General features: G+C 44.6%; 2 protein-coding genes across 2 annotated transcripts; one reads left to right on the top strand and one right to left on the bottom strand.

Annotated features, from left to right (window-relative positions):
• Window positions 1-49: 49 nt before the first annotated feature.
• Window positions 50-2,624, bottom strand: LOC109754401 (basic leucine zipper 19). Its single transcript, XM_040388707.3, has 3 exons — window positions 2,359-2,624; window positions 1,278-2,119; window positions 50-554 (listed from the first exon to the last, which is right to left on the bottom strand). The coding sequence occupies exon 2, from the start codon at window positions 2,078-2,080 to the stop codon at window positions 1,280-1,282; it is 801 nt and encodes a 266-aa protein (XP_040244641.1). The 5' UTR covers window positions 2,081-2,119; window positions 2,359-2,624; the 3' UTR covers window positions 50-554; window positions 1,278-1,279.
• Window positions 2,625-18,091: 15,467 nt separating this feature from the next.
• Window positions 18,092-18,778, top strand: LOC109754396 (putative ripening-related protein 7). Its single transcript, XM_020313309.2, has one exon. It carries the CDS (start codon window positions 18,127-18,129, stop codon window positions 18,565-18,567), a length of 441 nt encoding a protein of 146 aa, XP_020168898.1. The 5' UTR covers window positions 18,092-18,126; the 3' UTR covers window positions 18,568-18,778.
• The last annotated feature ends 867 nt before the right edge of the window (window positions 18,779-19,645 follow it).

The following is a 19,645-nucleotide window of genomic DNA, read 5'->3' as shown; positions in this document are numbered from 1 at the left end:
TCAAGATTCAAATAATGAAACATCTAAATGAATAATTGAATCAACAACATCAAAGGCACATACATGCATACCAACTACTCTGAAACAATCCATGCAAAAAGTGCTTTACATAAGGTTCATATATCGTATCCACTGTTGGGGTCTATATATCCTGGTTGCCACATAACATGGATGACTGCTTTCTGGCCATTATTCATGGTTCCCTAGGATCCGGTCCATGGCACTTTGACCCTTTTGTAAGAGAGGGTGCCTCGAACCGGGAGCAAAGGCTGTCGAACTCCATAGCAAAACTTGAAATGGCGACCAGGGAAAATTGAAGGAGAATGCCCAAATGGCTCCCAACAAAGTTTCAGCGCCTCAAGCCATCGTCAAAGAAGCATCATTGGCGACAGAATCACACACACACACACACACACACACACACACACACACACACGCACGCACGCACGACAGTTTGAACCAACACGGTCGATAGAAGCTAGCAATTTATACAGTCTTCCCTCAACGGGAACCGAAAGTGCCTGCCTAAGGAGAAGATTCACGCCATGGAAATCCTGAAAAAGGGCAGTAGAAATGTGGGTTACTAGTTTACTGGAAACAGACAAGATACAGCAGCAGCAACAAGACAGCAAGTTTGCACACTAAAACAGGAACTAAAGCAATGTTCACAACTAAAACAGCCTAAACTACATAAAGAAAATCAATACTAGTGAAAGGCAGGCCCAGTCTAAAATATGCAACGGGCCACACTTCATAAATGAACGAAGTTTCTAGTGATAAACTGGCAATCACTACTTGCTCTTCATATAAATAGACGACGCAAAATACCAAGCACAGGTCGCAGCTGGAATGTTTGCAACGAAACCAATACTGTAGAAGTAAGTGAACTATCAACTGGTGCTGAATTGATAAACACAAACAAGAGCAGATTATTCATGGAGCACATAGGTCCTTCCAGTTTCATTATCACTTGACACACAAAACTGACTATTACTACAACTTAATAATGATACATGGACAACCATGAACAACGACACAAAAATCACATTGTGACATTGCTAATTGATTTCTAATAATATAATGTGTTACTTTTCCTTTAAAACAAAGTTATATTATCCAAGGAAAATTAGTTCGCAAACAGATATTTTCTCATGAGTATGCATATACATAATTTGAACACGAAAGCCCAACAAAAAATTAGTTCGCAAACTATTGTCGTAGACTGGTCTGGCCAGAAAAGAATTTATCTAACAAAAGCAATAAAAGAAGACACTAACCTTCATTGCTTTTCAGAACCGGGTAAGCAGCCAGAAGGCATTGTCCCCATACCCCCACAGCCTGGGGGCATTGTGAATCCAGATTTGGCACCCCCCATGCATTGGATGTTTGCAATATCCCCAGTGCCTTGCCCAAATACCTGACCACTCATAGCACCATCATCACCCATTGCTCTCATCTGCATTCCTGGATTGCAATACATCTGATCGTTGCATCTGAAATCACACGAGTTCATAACCTGGGCACTGCCAAGAAACCCCCCCTGATCAACACCAGAAACCAAATCGCCGTTCTTCACAGGCCGCTGGTAAGGGAAAGTGCCAATCTCCCCGTCGATTCTCCCCCTGATATCAACAAGCAGGCAGCGGAGCCTGGCAGCCTCGGCCTCAAGTGCCGCGTGATTCTGAAGCTTCTTCAGCAGCTGCTTGTTCAGAGCCTTCAACTGAACCACCTCTTCCTCCAGCAGCGCCGTGTGGGCCTTCTTCTTCTCCCGGTACTTCCTCACGGCTGCGCGGTTGCCAGACGGCCGCTTCTTGGAGGCACCGCTGTTCTCGGCCGGGGAGTCGGCGCCGCCATCGGACGACGCCGAGACGATCTTGGTGTGGACGTGGACGCAGGTGTGGGTGTGTGAACTGTCGTCGACGGGCGGGTTGCAGGTGTGGGTATGAGTGCAGGCAAGGTGCTCTGTGTCGTTGAGGAATTCATCAAAGTAGCTGTCCATGGAGCAGCCACCGCCGGGCAGATCGGCGCCGGTGTCCAGGTACGCCTCTGGGTTGGAGAAATCGAGGTCCCCATCATCCATTGCTACAACCAGCTGCTACCAAGAACGCACACCAGTCACCTGGCAATGGAACAACAGGCATCAATCAGGTTCCATGGTTTGCCACCGAAATTCCCCATCAATCAGTTCTAGACAAAGGGGAATTCGCACCATAAAAATTATTAAAATTAAAACTAAAAGGGAATTCGCTGCCAAAATTGGATCTCGTCTAGGTGGTGCGCCGCTCCCAAAATTCGTGGAGGTTAACTGGCTGATTGGTTGATTAATAACTGGATCGATGCCGAGAAGCTCATACGTACCTCAGGAAGCAAGGTTGCGGACGGAGCAGGGGCGCGACGAGGTTGGGTAGATGGGAACTGACGGAGATGGCGACGCGCGCGATAGGTGCGCAGCGGAGGGGGCGCGAGTCGCCGGCGGTGAGGCGGCACGGCGGCGGCTCTAGGGCGTGGCGGTGGTGGGTCAGATGTATTTTTCGCAGGACGAGATTCCCCGCAAAAGAAACAAACAAATAAACAAGAGAAGAAAAGGGGCCGTGTCGATTTTGACGATGAAAGACTAGACGGCCGATTGTCTAGAAGAAAAATAGTATTGTTAGAGACTCTTTTAGCAACCCTTCTATCTTTGATGCCTCTGAATTTGCTCCCTTCTAGTTCACAAAAGATTTACATTATTGATATTATGGTCTTAGAAATGTAGTTTTGACCGCTATTTCTTGTTGTAATATATGTATGATGTCGAGCAAAACCGTAATATTGCAAACAATACTTTTTGAGAGAAATTTATATTTGTAATGTTGAAGTTTTAAATCCAAATAAACAGCATCGCAAGTACAACAACGTGGATGAAGCTAGATCCAAGACGGTTAAGGGAGTATTCGGTTAGCACGTACAACGACGGTGGTTGATTTTGCGGCATGATCTCAAGGCAAGATATCATCCGAACATTCTCGCACTTCATTGAACTTTCCAACTTCACGAGTGCACAGTTGTACGAGCTGATATGAAGATTTATGCCATAGTCACACCTAGACAACAGAGTACGAGGGAGATGCACCACGTAGGTGAAAGGGACAATGTGCATGCCATTATTCTAGTTATCCATTGGTAATTCCGGATGCCTTCTATGCCTATATGTACCAAATTAGGATCCCTAATATGTAGAGTCACAACAAATAATGGATAGAATGATATTAGATAATTCTAAGACATCATTTGCTTGGAGAAGCCTTGCTCTTTTATAAGGTCGTGGGTGCCCCTCTCCACCTCCGTCAATAACCAACATGGACCTCAGGTAGGTCAGATTTTACAAGAGCTTTAAGCAAGTGATGCATTCACTTAGCCTTTTATTTTTGGAAAGGTATTAATTTTATGGACATTTTGACCTCTACAACGTAACGTGATGATGCACAAGGACAACACACAATTTTGGAGTACAAAGTCTGGATGGTGCGCCTCCCGAAAAAACATGGAAGTTAACTGACTGACTGATTGATTAATAACTGGATCGATGCAAAGAAGCTCATACGTAACTCAAGAACCAAGGTTGGCAGACGGAGCAGTGGCTCGACGAGGTGGGGTAGATAGGAACTATCGGCGATGGCGATGGCGACGGCGGTGACACGCTAGAGGCGCGCACCAGAGGGGCTGACGGCGACGGTAAGCAGCGGCACGACGACATCTCTAGGGCATATGGGCGGTGGTGGGTCAGATGTATTTTCCACAGGACAAGATTCCCCACAAAAGAAACAAACAAATAAACAAGAGAAGAAAAGAGGCCATGTCAATTTTGAGGATGGAGACTGGACGGCCGACTTTCTAGAAAATATACATATTGATATTTGGTAGGGACTTTTTAGCAACCTTCCTATCTTCTATGCCTCTGGACTTGCTCCCTTCTGGTTCGCAAAAGGTTTATATCATTGATATGGAGCATAGCTCTAACGGTTAGACTTGTGGTGAAATAAACCCACCTGGGTTTAAGTCCTGGTGATGTTGGTTTAGTGAGAGGAGGAGTTTCGGTCAACTACAAAGGCGTTTGTGGTGACTTTGTCAATCTCAAAATATAATGCCGACTCAGTATATCAAAGGGTCTGTGTGCATGCGTTTGAGTGTATGTGCATATATGTGGGCATCAATGATTTTATTGTATAAAAAAAGCAATTTTTGCTAATATTTTTTGTTCTAATATATGCATGTGTGATGTCGAGATTTTTTTTTTTTGATTTTCAAGTTCTAATTCTAAATAAACAACATCACATGTACACTGTACCGTGGATGAAGCTAGATCCAAGACTCCACTCTCTTCCAAAATGAAGGGAATACTCTGTTAACACTTATAACGATGGTGATTGTTTTGCAGCATGCCCCCGCAGCAAGAAATCCGTTAAACTTTCTCGCACTTCATTTAGCTTCTCTTCATGATCATGGCTGCACAGTTGTGCGAGCCGATATGTGACAAAGAAGGCCATAATCACACCGACCCGGCATAGTAGAAGGGGGATTCACGATGAATGTGCAAGACAAATGGTGCATGCTATAGTTATAGTTATCCATTGGTAATTCCGAATGCCTTCCACGTCTATACATATCCAATTCGAATCTCTAATATGTAGAGTCACAACAAATAGTGAACATGACGGTACTAGATAATTTTAAGACATCTCTTGCTTGGGGAATCCTTGCTCTTTTATAAGGGGCATGGGTAACACCCTCCCACGATCATTAAGTAGCTTGGACCTCGGGCAGGTCGGAGGTCACGTGAGCTTTAAGCAAGAGTCCTTTTACGGTACATCAAGTATATCAGGGTCGTTGATTTTTGTGATTGAAGGCCTAGATTAACCAATACTACAACAGATTTCCAGTAGTGTATTGATTAATTAGGGGCATTTTAGGTAGTTCACTATGTTCATCAATCTCGTAGGCAGGTTCACGCATGCAATTTTCCTCCCCGCCATGGCCAAGTCTTTCTCCCATCATCCAAGCGTCCTCCAGGCTCCAGACTCCAGTTAAGTATCAGTTCTATGGCTAGCACTCGTCGTGCTACACGTGCGACTTCTCGTTTCGGCCACGGCGAGCTCTCCTTGTGGCCTCGTAAATTTTTTTTCCGAAACGAAGGCAAAAGATTTGTCTCATCCATTAATTAAGCAGAAGAGAATTGCCCAGTTAATCAACAGAAAACTGGGCGAAAACCGTCACAAGCCGTTGAGCGGCACACAAGATATCCCACGCACACCTTTACAAAGAGTGCCTCGTCAAGCTAGAACACAAACATCATCGTCATCACTTCTCCCCAAATAGGCATCATCGCCATCCCTAATCCCCGAGCAAGCGACTCCGACTTCGCCGTGGACGAACGTCGAACCAACACTCACCGCAGAGGCTGTGTAGGAAAACATGAAGATCCATGCCAAAACTCAACCACCCGCATTGAGGGCGACGCAGCTCCGACTCTGAAGCAAGATCCAAAGGAGAACTATGCAAGACTGGTGTCGTGGAAGACCACCGAACGGACCACCTGCTGCCTGTCATCGTTGCCACAGGGGCCCGCCGCCGCAGCTCCGACTTCACCACAACAACCAAACCGAGGTAATCCCACGAACACGCCGAAGCCACTGCAGTGTCTCCGACTTCACTTGCCCTATCGTCGTGGCCACAGAAGCCTCGACGCCACACCAACACATACCACCAACCTCCCAACACACCAGCTGGTCCCTCTGACCGGATTGAACTCCAAAATCGATGCCCTCGAGAGGGAAACGACGCCAACACGCCGCCAACGGCCGACCCTCCGGGTCTGGGGTTTCTCCTGGAGCTGTCCCTCACAGAGGAAGAGAGAGCATCCTGCCGACGCCTTCAAGAAGGTTACGGCGTCCACAGACGCCGCCGTCACAGGCTCCGGCCATGGCCAGAGACGGGTTTTCACCCATCCCTCGTAATCCTCCGGTCGACAGCCAATCCGGCATCCCACCTTCCCTTGCTGCATCTCCACATGTCCTCCACCTCGACAGCCAAAAACTGCAGCCTCTTCGCCACATCAGGAAGAGATACCTCGTCTGCAGGTCGCTGCCTAGAGCCGCCACCGGGCCGGACCTGATGCAGAGAGGCCGACAGAGTCTGCCCCTAGCCGCCAGCACAAGATGCGCGCCTGCCGGATCCGCACCGCGCCTCGCCGGCACCCCTGCCAGAGCGCCTGAAACCGCGCCAATGCGCACTGTGCGACCTCGCCACACCTGCGCCGCGAACCGCCGCCCCTTGCCACATCGGACGATCCGCGCGACAGCCTCCGAAGATCTGCGTGCACCGCGCCCTGGTGCTTCCGTCGCGGCCTCGAGTGACCGCGTCGCTCCTTGCCGTCGTGAGATCGACGAACCCCTTGACGGCGTCCCTGAATGCCAGATCCCGTGCCGCTTGAGGCCGCCACGAGCCAACCGACGCGCCGCCCCTCCGCTCGGACCACCGGGGCCTCGTCAGCCCGCGCCGGAACTTCGCCAGATCGCGCCGGAGCCACGCTCGCACGCCCGCCCAAGGCCGCCACGCCACCATGCCAGATGCGCCCTTGCGCCTTGCGGAGAGATGCCCCGCCGCCGCCCTCCCTGGAGCCTGGCCGGGCTTTGCCGGCGGCCTCCTCAGGCGGCGGCGAGGTGAGGGGGTGGAGGGAGGTTGGAAGGAGGCGGCGGCCGAGGGGTTCCCCCCGTGCCGCCAGAGAGAGGCGACGCGGGGGTGGATTGTGCACTCGTAATTTTGGATAGGGTGCGAGTGCGAGGTTCCTTGGGGGGAACTTAACGCTGGCACCAGCACCACTGCTTGCCGTGTTCACATACGGTGTGGCCCAAGGTACGTCGAAGTTGATGTCGAGCATCGCGCTTGCCGGACACGTCGTGCTCTTGCTCGAGGCCTGCTGACCCACAAGTATAGGAAATCACAACAGTCTTCAAGGGTAGTATTTCACCCAAATTTATTGATTCGACACAAGGAGAGTCCAAAAATATTTGCGGTTTGCTTGTTGGGATCCTATTAATTATGGGTTTATAATCAGTTTATTCATGAATATTATTTGAGTCTTCTCTAAAATCTTTTATGCATGATTGTTATAGATTTGCATTTCTCTCCGATCTATCAATTTGGTTTGGCCAACTAGATTGATTTATCTTGCAATGGGAGAGGTGCTTTGTGATTGGTTCGATCTTGCAATGCTCAATCCCAGTGACAGAAAGGGACATCACACGTATTTGTATCGTTGCCGTTAAGGATAAAAAGATGGGGTTTATTCATATTGATTGGGTTTACTTTGTCTATATCATGTCATCTTTCTTAAGGCATTACTTCGTTTTTACTAACTTAATACCCTAGATGCATGCTGGATAGCGGTCGATGGGTGGAGTAATAATAGTAGATGCAGACAGGAGTTGGTCTACTACGTGATGCCTATATACATGATCATTGCCTTAAATATCGTCATAACTATTCAGTTTTCTATCTATTGCCCAACAGTAATTTGTTTACCCACCGTATGCTTATGTTCAAGAGAGAAGCCTCTAGTGAAAACTATGGTTCCCGGGTCTACTTTTATCACATATAAAATCCAAAAATATATTGCTGCAATTTATTTACCGTTATTTTATTTTACCTATCTACCACTACGAGGTTTGATCCTTGCAAATAACTGCCGAGGGGATTGATAACCCCCTTGATTGTGTTGGGTGCAAGTGTTTGCTTTTGTGTGTGTAGGTGCTGCTAATGAGGTTGTGCGTGGTTCTTCTACTGGATTGATAACCTTGGTTCGTAACTGAGAGAAATACTTATCTCTATTGTAATGCTTCATTCTCTCCTCTTCGAGAAAATCCCAACACAACTCACAAGTAGCACTGCTGCCCAGGTTCCGCCTCGAGACGGCGACTCTTCTTCTCGAAAGTCCTCTCTTGATTTTTTTCTAGGTCAAAACCCTCATATAGCAGAAGATGAGCACCGGAGGCTAGCTGTGGGCCCCACAAGGCACCAGGGCGCCCAGGGGTGGCTCCGCCCTGTTGCCTTGTGACAACTAGTGGGCCCCCCTCTGGTATTTCTTTGCTCCGGTATTTTATATATATATTCAATATCATAAATTCTCCGTGAAGTTTCAAGTCATTTAGAGCTCTGTAGAATAGGTATCTCTGCTATAGCTTTTTCAGGTCCAGAATTCCAGCTGCCGGTAACCTCCCTCTTCATATAATCTGGCAAATTAAGAGAGAAAAGAAATTAGGATTGCATCACAAAGTGTAATAAATGATCAAAAATATTATAAATATCAGTAAAAAAGCATGATGCAAAATGGATGTACCAGCGGCTGGATGAACCCTTGTCTCTCTCGATCGTCTCTCTGTCTCTTTCTCAACGTGTCAGTTGGACGGGCCGCTCCCCTCATTGATATGGTTGGGTTAGCAATCCGGGACCGATGGAAGCTTGATGCGACCTTTGACACCGCGAATAGTGTTCCCAATCTTTGAAAGTACGAGGTCCACCGATGCAATCACCATGGGAACAACATGTACACCCTACAAGAGGAAGTACATGGCTCTGAAATAAATCTCACACCAAAATCACAAAGCCTCAATAGACCCGCTGGAGACACACCTCCACACGTCCTCCGACGATACTAGATACACCACTAGGATGGGGCTAGGTCGGGAGAACCTTATTTCATTTTCAAAGAGCCGCCCTCGCCTCGCCTTCCTGAGCAGGACACAAACCCTAACAAAACTCAAAGAAACATTTAAAAATGGACTTCCAGTGGCAAGGGTCAGGATCAACCGCGCACCCATTTTCCTAAGGCCACAGGAGACGAGCCAGATCACCGCCGCCGCCGATGGGTGGCAGAAACCCTAGCCACCTTTTCCCTTAGGAGGAGAGACAAAGGGCTGGGGGAGGACAGACGCCTCTGAGTTTTCGAACAAAAGGTGCTAACAGTTTTTTTAATCATCCGATTTCTAATAAAGAAAATTAATGCAACCACTTCTATCTTCTATGCATGTGCAGTTACTCCCTTCGGTTCATAAAAGATTTAAGCTTACATGTCGATACGGTCTTCAAGATGCAGTTTGACCACTATCTATTTGTAGTAATATACGACCGATACCTGATAAATTACAGTATTAAAAAATACACTTTGATATAAATATATACTTGTGAATAAAAAATCTAAATAAATGACGTCGAAGGTCAGAGTTTGTAAAAGAGTTAAATACACCGGAGGTGCCTAAACTTGTCCTGCACGGTTAGTTTGGTGCCTAAAGTTGCAAAATACATAAAATTAGTGCCCGGACTTGTCCAGTCGTGCAAATACGGTGCCTCCTTCCGTATTCAAACATACGCCCTGCCCACGTGAAGTTCCAGCATTGCAGTGGCCCACATGTAAGTGGATACGTGCAGGGAGGAATTATTTTGCAGAAACATCCCATGTATTTTATTTAATCATGTAGGAAAGTCCTCAAATACAGTGTATGCTAGAGAGAAATAACATGAAAAAAATCTCCATGACGGTGTTTAGAACCTGCACCTCCAGGTTACCAAACGTCACGATCTGCCCACGTGGGCAAACTATCCGGTATGTACAAGTAATAGCTAGAAAATTATGTAGACCAATTCCACGTGTTGCTTTGCAATTTTTCTGATGCGTAATCTATCGGTTTTATTTTTTACCTTTTTCCAAGTTCCTGTTTAATTTTATGACACGCAAATTTCCCATATAAAAAATACAATAATTATCGATATGCAGTTACTATTTATTTTTTATCTTTTCATTGTGTACTTTGAAGAGGTAAAATTAACTTTTTCAAAAATATATGTGGATTTAAAAGTTTCAACAAATATTTAAGATTATTGTATAAATTTATATATCTTCATTCCAGACCAGAAGGATACATGATTATGGTGTATCTTCATTGTATTTCCGAAATACAAAATTATTAAACAATTGACAACATTGTATTTTTTTGAAATTATTCAACATATATGAACATTACTGTGTAATAATAGTAAATTCTAGAAATGTATCAAAACATGTCAACCGTGTTTGTAGAATTGTAAGGAAAATTTTACACAAAAAAAAAACTCTATGGACATATTCTAAAACATGTTGAACCTGACAAATTTCGAAAACATGTTATACCTTTTGAATACATGTGAAACATTTTCCAAAAACATGAAATGCACTATCGCTTTCTTTTAAGTTCATGGCAGTTGTAACTTTTTCTTGCATTTCTTCTTTCAAGAGGTAAAAACAATATCAAAGACAAAAAATAAACATAAACTTGAAAAATAAAAATAAAACTTGTGTGGGCCCAAACGAGTACCATATATAAAAGAATAGCTTGAAGAGGTACATAGCAGCCAAAGCGGATTTTCGGAGCACGGTGGCCACTGGGTATTTTTTTAAAGGTTAAAAACTGTCACTTAAAAGTTCAGCTTTTTTCACACCAGAAACGTATGCACGTGCTCTGACTGTCAAATTTCATATGAAATTATGTTATATTATGCCCTGCAATAAAGACAAAATTCCTGACAAATAACAAGCAAAATTTTGCATGTATGTATATTTTTGGTATCTCTCACATACAAACGCGAATTTTGATGAAAATTCGCACAATATATTACACTTCTATGTGTGCACGTATAAAAGATTTTGGAATTTTTTTTAGTTGTAAAAATCCAATTCTCTGAACTTAAGAGAAACTGGCACAATATGCCCGTGCTCCAAGCCTTTTGCACAGCAACACCGTATATATAATTCGACCCCATGAAAGTCCACTGTGCATATTTTGGCGTGGTGGATAGCCTATGCGTACAATACAATCTGGGACCGTGAGATCTCAGCATGGATTCTAAAGCATGCAATTTATTTTTTACTATTGGCTTTCATACGTGATTAAATAAAATATGAGGCGACTCCTCACGCGTAGGCTACCTAGCTCCTCCCCTGCTCTCAGCCACTTACATGTGGCCCACCGCCATGCTGTCACTCCATGCCGGCATAGCGTACGCGGAAGGAGGCACCGTATTTGCACAACCAGACAAGTTCGAGCACCAGTTTCATGTATTTTACAACTGTAGGCACCAAACTGACCGCACCGTAACAAAACTCAAAGAAACATTTAAAAATGGACTCCCAGTGGCAAGGGTCAGGATTAACCGCGCACCTCCGATGGGTGGCAGAAACCCTAGCCACCTTTTCCCTTAGGAGGAGAGACAAAGGGCTGGGGGAGGACGGACGCCTGTGAGTTTTCGAACAAAAGGTGCTAACAGTTTTTTTAATCATCCGATTCCTAATAAAGAAAATTAATGCAACCACTTCTATCTTCTATGCATGTGCAGTTACTCCCTTCGGTTCATAAAAGATTTAAGCTTACATGTTGATACGGTCTTCAAGATGCAGTTTGACCACTATCTATTTGTAGTAATATACGACCGATACCTGATAAATTACAGTATTAAAAATACACTTTGATATAAATATATACTTGTGATTAAAAAATCTAAATAAATGACGTCGAAGGTCAGAGTTTGTAAAATATGAACGAAGCTATATCATGAGGTCACCACTTGGTGAACTTGAGAGAATATTAATTCGATTATCCCGTATCACATTGTGACTTATTTATACAGTTGACCTCTCAGAGACTGATCTGCCCAACATGCTCTCATATCATCCACCTTCCCATGGTGATCCTTAGTAGGCAGCCATGCGGCGGTATGACGATGCAAACCATGGCCCCGTCGAGGTGGCAGAGTAGGAATGAGATGCACACCGCATATGAAAAGCATGTGGTGCAGGTTCTATTTTGAGTTATCTATTGGTAATTCCTGGTGCCTTCTAATCCTACACCTATCAAATTCAAATCCTTAGTGCGCATAAACACGACAAAAACACACATAATGATATTAGATAATTCTAAGACCAAACTAAATGACAGTCTGGGTATTCATCTTTGCTTAGGGAAGCCTTGCTCTTTACAAGAGACTTGGATAGTACGCAGTGATATAAACGTACTGGCCCTCTAGTAGATAAATAGCCGAGAGTTTCTTTGTTAGGATTTGGTCTTCAGGTAGGTGGAGGCTATGATACCTTTAAATAAACCTACATTTACTTGCCTTTTCTTTTCAAAAGGCGTAGTTTGATTGATATTTTGACTGCATCAAGATGTTGTACCTACTGAACACACAATTTTATAGTACAAAGTTCATGAAAAATAAAGCCCAACGCTCGACGTTCCATCCTCAGAAACAAAAGGCAAGCCGCTAAAACCAACGTCATCTAGTAAATTACCATGCGGCGATCACACCGGTGCTTATAACATAAAATCATAGCTTTGGTGTCAGGTGAAGGATTCCTTTAAATTTAGGTAGCCCAAGATCTTTTGTTTGTAGTTAACAAAGCCACTGACCTAACATGAACTGAAGCAAATATCGTCAATTAATGATTTTATTAGGAAGAAACAAGAGCAGCCCATACTGAAGACTAAATCATAATGATTCTAACAACAACATGAACATCAACTTCTATACCAAACTATTCTTGCAAGTCAAACAACTGGACGTCATATCTGGTACACGTAATAAATTATCATGTTGGCCATCACATCAATGCCCAGAGCAAAAAAAAAAAAATCATAGTTTTGGTGTCACGCGCATGACTCAATTTGCATTTAGGTAGTTCACGCCCTCCAGTTTGTAGTTACGAGTGCTACCCGCCGAGCATGACCTGAAGTCGATATCACCAGCAAATCATATTGATCTTCTAGACTAAGCTCGATGAATATCCTAACATTAACATGAACATCAAGTTACGTATTAAGAGCTATTATCTCAAATAAAAAACTAATTGGACGTCACATCATATACACTAATTTGTGCTAGGGAACAATCTCAATAATATGACATCAAAAATAATTGGACGTCATATCATATACACTAACTTCTGGTTCGGAACAATCTCAATAATTTGGGAGCTAGGTTGACAAATAACAAGACAGCCTTGAATTATGTTCACACCAACGCGACACACTTGTAGATTGCCGTTCCTCGGTTAGTCATCCACGTGCTCTTGTATCCCTACGTTGGCAGCCAATCAGCCATGCAAGAAAAGTTCATCCCAAGCCAATAGAGTGCAGCTTGTCGCCCTCAGCCAAGAAAGTATCATAATGTTCAATCCAGAAGATGTTTTGAGGGCATGGCATACATGACAGCCGGATCAAAATTCGAAAGGACATGGCATGGTGAGAATAGTTATTGATCGGGCAACAAAGTAGGAGAGGAGATGCACGAGGATTTTTCAGATTGAGGAATGGTGGTTGTAATTAACTCCGATTATCAGTCGATAATCCATAGTGCCTTGTATAATGATCTTGGTGTGGGCGTGGATACTGGTGTCGGTGCGGGAAGGAGGGTTGCAGGTAGGGGTGTGAGTGCCTGCAAGGTGCTCTGTGTCCTTAGGATGTCATAGAAGTAGTACTATTGCAATCCACAACGTTGCTCAGTGCTAAGTTGTTTGCCTAGAGCATTGTGCCTTGCACTTAGCAAAGACAATGGAATACCGAGTGCAAGCAAAAAAGAACCTGGCAAAAGAATGAACTTGCCAAAACGTGCACTTTGCCCAGTATGTCCGAAAAAGAACTTGGCAAGATACACAAGGGACACATGTTCTGGTCGCGGCGGTTGATGAAAGGGTTGACGAGGTTGGCTTTTTTCTGAGTACTAGTATATCACAAGAAGAACTAGGCAAAGCCTTGGCGTTTTGGTGTTTCCCCCCTTTGTCAAGTTCTATATACGCAGCATTAGGCAAAGCATTTTAAATATTTTTACTTTTCTCCCCCCTTTGCCGAGATCCATATATGTAGCACCCGACAAAGCATTTTTTATATTTTTTGTTTTTATTTTCATTTATTTTCTTTCTCTCTTTGTCAAGTTCCTTATATGTGGTTGTCCATGGAAGAGCCAGCGACGGTCAGATCGGCGACGGTGGCCGAGCACTGATAAGTCTCTGGGTTGGAGAAATCAAGGTTCCCATCATCCATTGCCGCAACTAGCTACCAAGAACACACACCGGTCACTTTTCAGTGAAACAACGGGCATCAAATTCCATGGTTTGCCACTTAAATTCCCCAACATCTCGGTACTAGAGAAAGCGGAACTCGCCACCAAGATTGGATCTAGTCTAGATGGTGTACTGCTCTAAAAATTTGAGGTTAACTGTTAGTTTGGGTTTAAGTAATCAATCACTAGAACGATGCAGAAAAGCTCATGCATACCTCCTTTTTAGAGAAGCTCATGCACACCTCCTATGTTGCGGACGTAACAGGGTTCGATGGGTAGGGGTGCTGCAAGGTTCCATCGGTAATGCTAAGCTATGGCACATGCGGCAGCTCTAGGGCAGGGCAGTGGTGGGTTAGATGTATTTTTGAAAGCATCTAGTGACTCTTGTTCATCTTTTGATGGACGTGTTCCGTGCTCAGGACTATCTTGCCCGAACTTCAAGACAACCAAGTGATCTTGCTGTGAGGCCTGACCTCATCCACGTTACACTTCTCTAATGGACTAAGTCCCTCTACTTTAGTGCTAATTAGCATTTCCTCACTACATTTGGCCTGAGGAGATAACCATTGTACATATAGTTGACGAGATTCATTAATATAGAGCACACTACTCCTCTGTTCCTCTATGCCATTTTAGTTTCTGTAGTTTTGTGTCTTGGTGAGATCGATTACTTCCTTTAGATGTTTGTTTCACAACCCTTGGACCAGACTCACCCGCAAAGGTTGCCAGACATTTCATGGTCTGGCAGATGAGTCAGTGGTCCAGTAGTACATTGAGGTGGACAGAGACGGTTAAACTTGACAAGTGGGCATGTGATTTTCCATGGGCTATGATTTTCGTCACTTGGGCTGTTAGCAGGACCGCACTTGCCAAAATAGTTTCCATTGTTTGTCAAAACAGATGCTCTCATTTGTCTGATGAATTTGGTACTGACGCTCTAAGCTTAGACGTTTCCTGTCCCTCCGAATCATGCAACACTCGTGGTGTCTAAATGCTCTGAATCAATCTCTGGATCGAATGGATAAAAGCTCGCGACGCATACTTCAGTAACAAAAAGATGAGAAGAAATGAGTCACCCCGATTTTTAGGAATTAAAGTAGTGATACAATTATTCTATTTTTTATTATTATAGTAAATAAAATCAAACAACCCTTCTATACCCACACAACAATTACACCCACAAACCAATAGAAGTAGAATGTTCAAGACATTAAGATATAATGTGATATGGTCTTTCAAATGTCATTTTGGCCACTATTTTTTCACAGTAGCATACGTATGGTACTTAGTAAACCATGGTATCATTTAAAATAGTTTTGAAGACATTATGTGTATATGTGTGTGCATGAGCATGTGGTGTATCGTTATGCACAATTTGAACCCAATTGTTCTTTGTGTCACGTATAACATCATTCCTAAATTCAAAAACATATTCTTCATCCTTTTCATGCCTTGCCTCTTATTCTATTCATGGGGGAACACCAACTTATGCCTCCCCACCACATCGTGCTGGACACTAGAATGCCCATCAACATGATGGAGTCTCCTCTAATGGGTGGGAAGTTGTTTGTCCACTAGTTCAAAGAAGCTATCTATGGAATGAACAAAAACGTCATATGGTCGCTGCTCTACTATACTGGGCAGCCATAAGACCACCACTAAAGGATCCCTCGTCTGGCCTCAACTGAAAGTCTGCTAAAGGGCATCAATACACTCATCAGTGGAAGTACACCACTAGTGGGAAGGTGACCATAAGTACGTGGAAACTAGTCGATATAGGGGTAATCTACAATAGTGATTCATTTGTGATTCCTGGTGCCTTCTTTTCCTAGACCTACAAACTCAAATCCATAGCATGTAGAGACACAACAAATAATGGACGGATTGGAATTGGATAATTCTGAAACAAACAAGTAAGATGACAAATAAGCTATTCACCGTTTTCTTAGAGAAGTGTTGCTTTTTAAAAGAGAACTGTGCAGTAGGCAATGACATAGAGCTGAATAGTCCTCCAGTAGATCAGCAGGCGAGAAACCTTTATTATGTGGTTGGTCCTAAGGTTGGTTGCAAGCCATGAGAGCCTTAAACTAATGCATTTAATTGCCTTCTATTTTTGAAAAGGAAAAAAAAGCATTGATCATTTCTTTGCTTCAAAACGACGCACCTAGACAATAGACAATGTATTAATACAAACTTCAAGAAGAAGAAAGCCCAACCAATCATCTTCTTTTTTTTTTTTGCAGGAAAAACTTCCTATCTATTCAGCAAACATCATGGCTGTGCAAAAAATACGATAAGTAAAAAGAATTACATCCATATTCGTAGACCACCTTGTGACAACTACAAGCACTGGAGCGACCGTCATTGCCCCTCCCTAATCGGAGCAGTCAAATCTTGTTGTAGTAGACAGTCGGAAAGTCGTTGTGCTAAGGCCTCAAAGGACCAGCGCACCAGAACAACAACAACCGCTAATGAAGAGAAGCGTAGATCGAAAGGATCCAACTTGTATGAATGTAGACGAACGAAGATGGGATCCACTGAAAACAAGAAACGATCAAATCCCGCAAGATCCGTCGAAGGCACACCTTCGCACGCCCTCCAACAACGCGAGATACGCCGCCTGGACGGGGGCTAGGCGGGAAGAACCTTGTTCCATCTTTAGGGAGTCGTTGTCGCCTCGCCTTCCCGAGAAGGACACAAATCCTAAACAGACAAAAAAGAAACGCCTATAAACAAAGCATGAGCATCCCGCAGGCAAGGGCCTGGATCCACTGCGCCACCATGGTCCTAAGGCCATAAGAAACAAGGCAGATCGGCGGCGGCGGCAATGGGAGGCGGGGAAACCCTAAACTCCTTGGGGCCTTTCTTTGTTTGTGGGAAAAAAGAAAACCCGACCGTCTCCATATCTCATTCTTCAGCCCTCATAGAAAGAAAAGTGAGCCAAGTAAAAGAAATGTTATCTAGTAAATTATCATGTGGTGATCGCATCAATTCTCGGAGCACAAAATTGTCATTTTGGTGTCACGTGAAGGATTCCATTCGCATGAGGCGGCCGCGTGGAAGGTCTTCGCGGCGGCGGAGGGCTAGTGGCGGGAAACCCTATCCCCTGCTCGCGCTCATTCAATGGGGGAAATGAGAAAATGGTTATGTTTGTTGCGGGAGCTGTGGGGAGTAGGATCGAATCGGTAAGTGAGTGGCAAGCTGGGTAATTTCGCTTAGAAGTTGGTCTGGCAAGCATGGAAGTTGGTGTTACCATGCTGTGGAAAATGCACTACGATGAATCTCTAGCTTTTCAAAATCTACTCTGAGCAGGCGACCTTTGGTCTAGATTATGCTTTTCCAAAGCAGGGGTTAGCTTAGAAGCCAAACCAAACGGACCCTTAGATAATTCATGCCCATCTGTTTGTAATTACGAATGCCACCCACTAACATGAACTCACCGGATGATTTTATTCAGAAGTAACAAGGGCAAAAAATACTGAATTTCCATATAAAACTAAAGGAAAGCCTAACTGTAACATGAGCATGAGCTTCCATCAACAAACTATTTTGCAAGTCACATAACTAGACATTAGATCGTATACCCTAATTTTTTGTGACTTACTTGCATAGTCATTGTTTTTCAATTATTTTGATTGAAACACACACTTCGAATAAACACACGGAAGCGTGCACAAGCTTTTGGACGTGAATATTTTGTGTCAGACTAAATGCGCCGGTTGTAAGAGTATGAAAGAGAGGAATAGAGTTGTGTGACTGTACTACTCATCCCTCTGTAGTGGAATAGAGTTGTAGAAAGTGGTGACATCGGGACAGCAGCGTTGCTTTGGCAGCTGGCGTAGACGAGATTTTTAGACGAGACACACGAGGGCGGCATGCACATCCGTAAGTACGCCCCGCTTTGTCTGCAGGCTGCACTTCGAGCCTATATAAAGCCTTGATAAAGCAAAGCACGCAAGGCAAGCTAGCTGATAAACCCAAGCAGCAGCTAGGATCTCAATCACCATGGCAGGCACCACCAAGGTCGCAGTGGTTTTGGGCATTGTTCTAGTTTTTCTGCAGGTGTTGTGCGCCGTTTCCGGGCGGCCCACTGTCACAGAAGGCAAGTTTGAACTTCGACAGAACGTCCCGGCGACAATGACGGTGAACGGCTTCCAGCAAGGAGAGACGGGCGGCGGGCCGGCGTCGTGCGACGGTCAGTTCCACAGCGACGACGACTTCGTGGTGTCGCTCTCGTCGGAGTGGTACGCCAACGGGGCCCGGTGCGGCAAGTTCATCCGCCTCGCCAACTCAGGCAACATTCACATAAACGCCATGGTCGTCGACGAGTGCGCCGGCTGCGATAACGAGGTCGGCGCGTCGATCCATATCTGGAAGAACTACAGTCTTGACCCCAGTGTCGGGCAGGTGGACATCAAATGGTCCGACGTGCCGGACGAGGCCTAACTCAAACTAAAACTTAAACATGCATGCATGCATGCATCCATGGTGTCAGTCCATTGGTGGATCGAGTTATTTGCTTTCAAGTCTGTATTTGTAACTGGGGTATGCCTTAGCCCCTTAATGTCTCAGCGTCGTTACTATTTGCCCGGCCGTCTTCGGAGCAGAGTACGTATGTAGCTGAATAATAATGTAAATAAAGTATTCCCTTCGTGCAGCCCCGTATCATGTTTCTTTTAGCATGTTATAGGGTTATTGCCTTAGGCGTGGTGAATTGCTTTATACTATAAAGTGGGAAGAAATCATGTTTCGAGGAGTTGACAATGGGGTGACCGTGCTGCCCTGTTTGCCGAGTGTCGGCAAACATGCACCGCAAAGCGATTGTGCCGGTAGTAAAGTTGATCACTAGATGATAATCCTTTTGTGTTTTATAAGTCATTTAATTGCATTTACTAAAAGGTGATTATACATTTCACGCAAAGAAAATGTGTAAACAAAGTGATAAAGCGTGGTAGAAATTCAATCGATGCATATGCACCTCAGGTGTTCTTGAAGTGATGCGATCCCCCACCCAACATTCTCCAACTCATGCACTTTGCCATCACGAACACGAGCTCACGGCCACTGGAGGCGATCTGATGATGCAGATCATGTCCACACAGAGGCGTCATAGCAAGAGACTAAAAAATTTGTTAGTCGTCTAATCACCCTCCTCTAATAGACCATACCGATCCTTTCACCAAGTTGACGGCAGATCAAGTCCCCAGGCACCGGGGACATGAGCAACCTTGTAGCATCCTATGGCGACTCTGACATGGTAATGAAAACAACTGATTCAGTGCTGGGGAAACATTCTGTGATAGAGAAGGCTGACGTGGAGGTGATCCTGGAAGGATCTTTGGCCATGGTACCATGCACCCAGCAACCAAGCCGGATAAAAAACGGGGCAAGATGGAGGTGACACACTCCAAGGAGGATCAGAAAACATAGGTGGATGGAGAGTCTATGGAAGCAAGCGGCCCAGGGGCTGCGTGTCAACTGACATGGCCGAGTGTGGTGCCCGGAGCAATGAATATCTTAAGCT

Source organism: Aegilops tauschii, chromosome 5, assembly GCF_002575655.3.
Source record: "Aegilops tauschii subsp. strangulata cultivar AL8/78 chromosome 5, Aet v6.0, whole genome shotgun sequence".
Classification (NCBI taxonomy): domain Eukaryota; kingdom Viridiplantae; phylum Streptophyta; class Magnoliopsida; order Poales; family Poaceae; genus Aegilops; species Aegilops tauschii.
The sequence above is the reverse complement of the archived record's forward strand: the minus strand, read 5'-3'. Positions and strand labels throughout refer to the sequence as shown.

Coding starts and splice junctions, on each gene's coding strand:
- LOC109754396 (XM_020313309.2), top strand. CDS start 18,127: ATGGCAGGCACCACCAAGGTCGCAGTGGTTTTGGGCATTGTTCTAGTT.
- LOC109754401 (XM_040388707.3), bottom strand. CDS start 2,080: ATGGATGATGGGGACCTCGATTTCTCCAACCCAGAGGCGTACCTGGAC.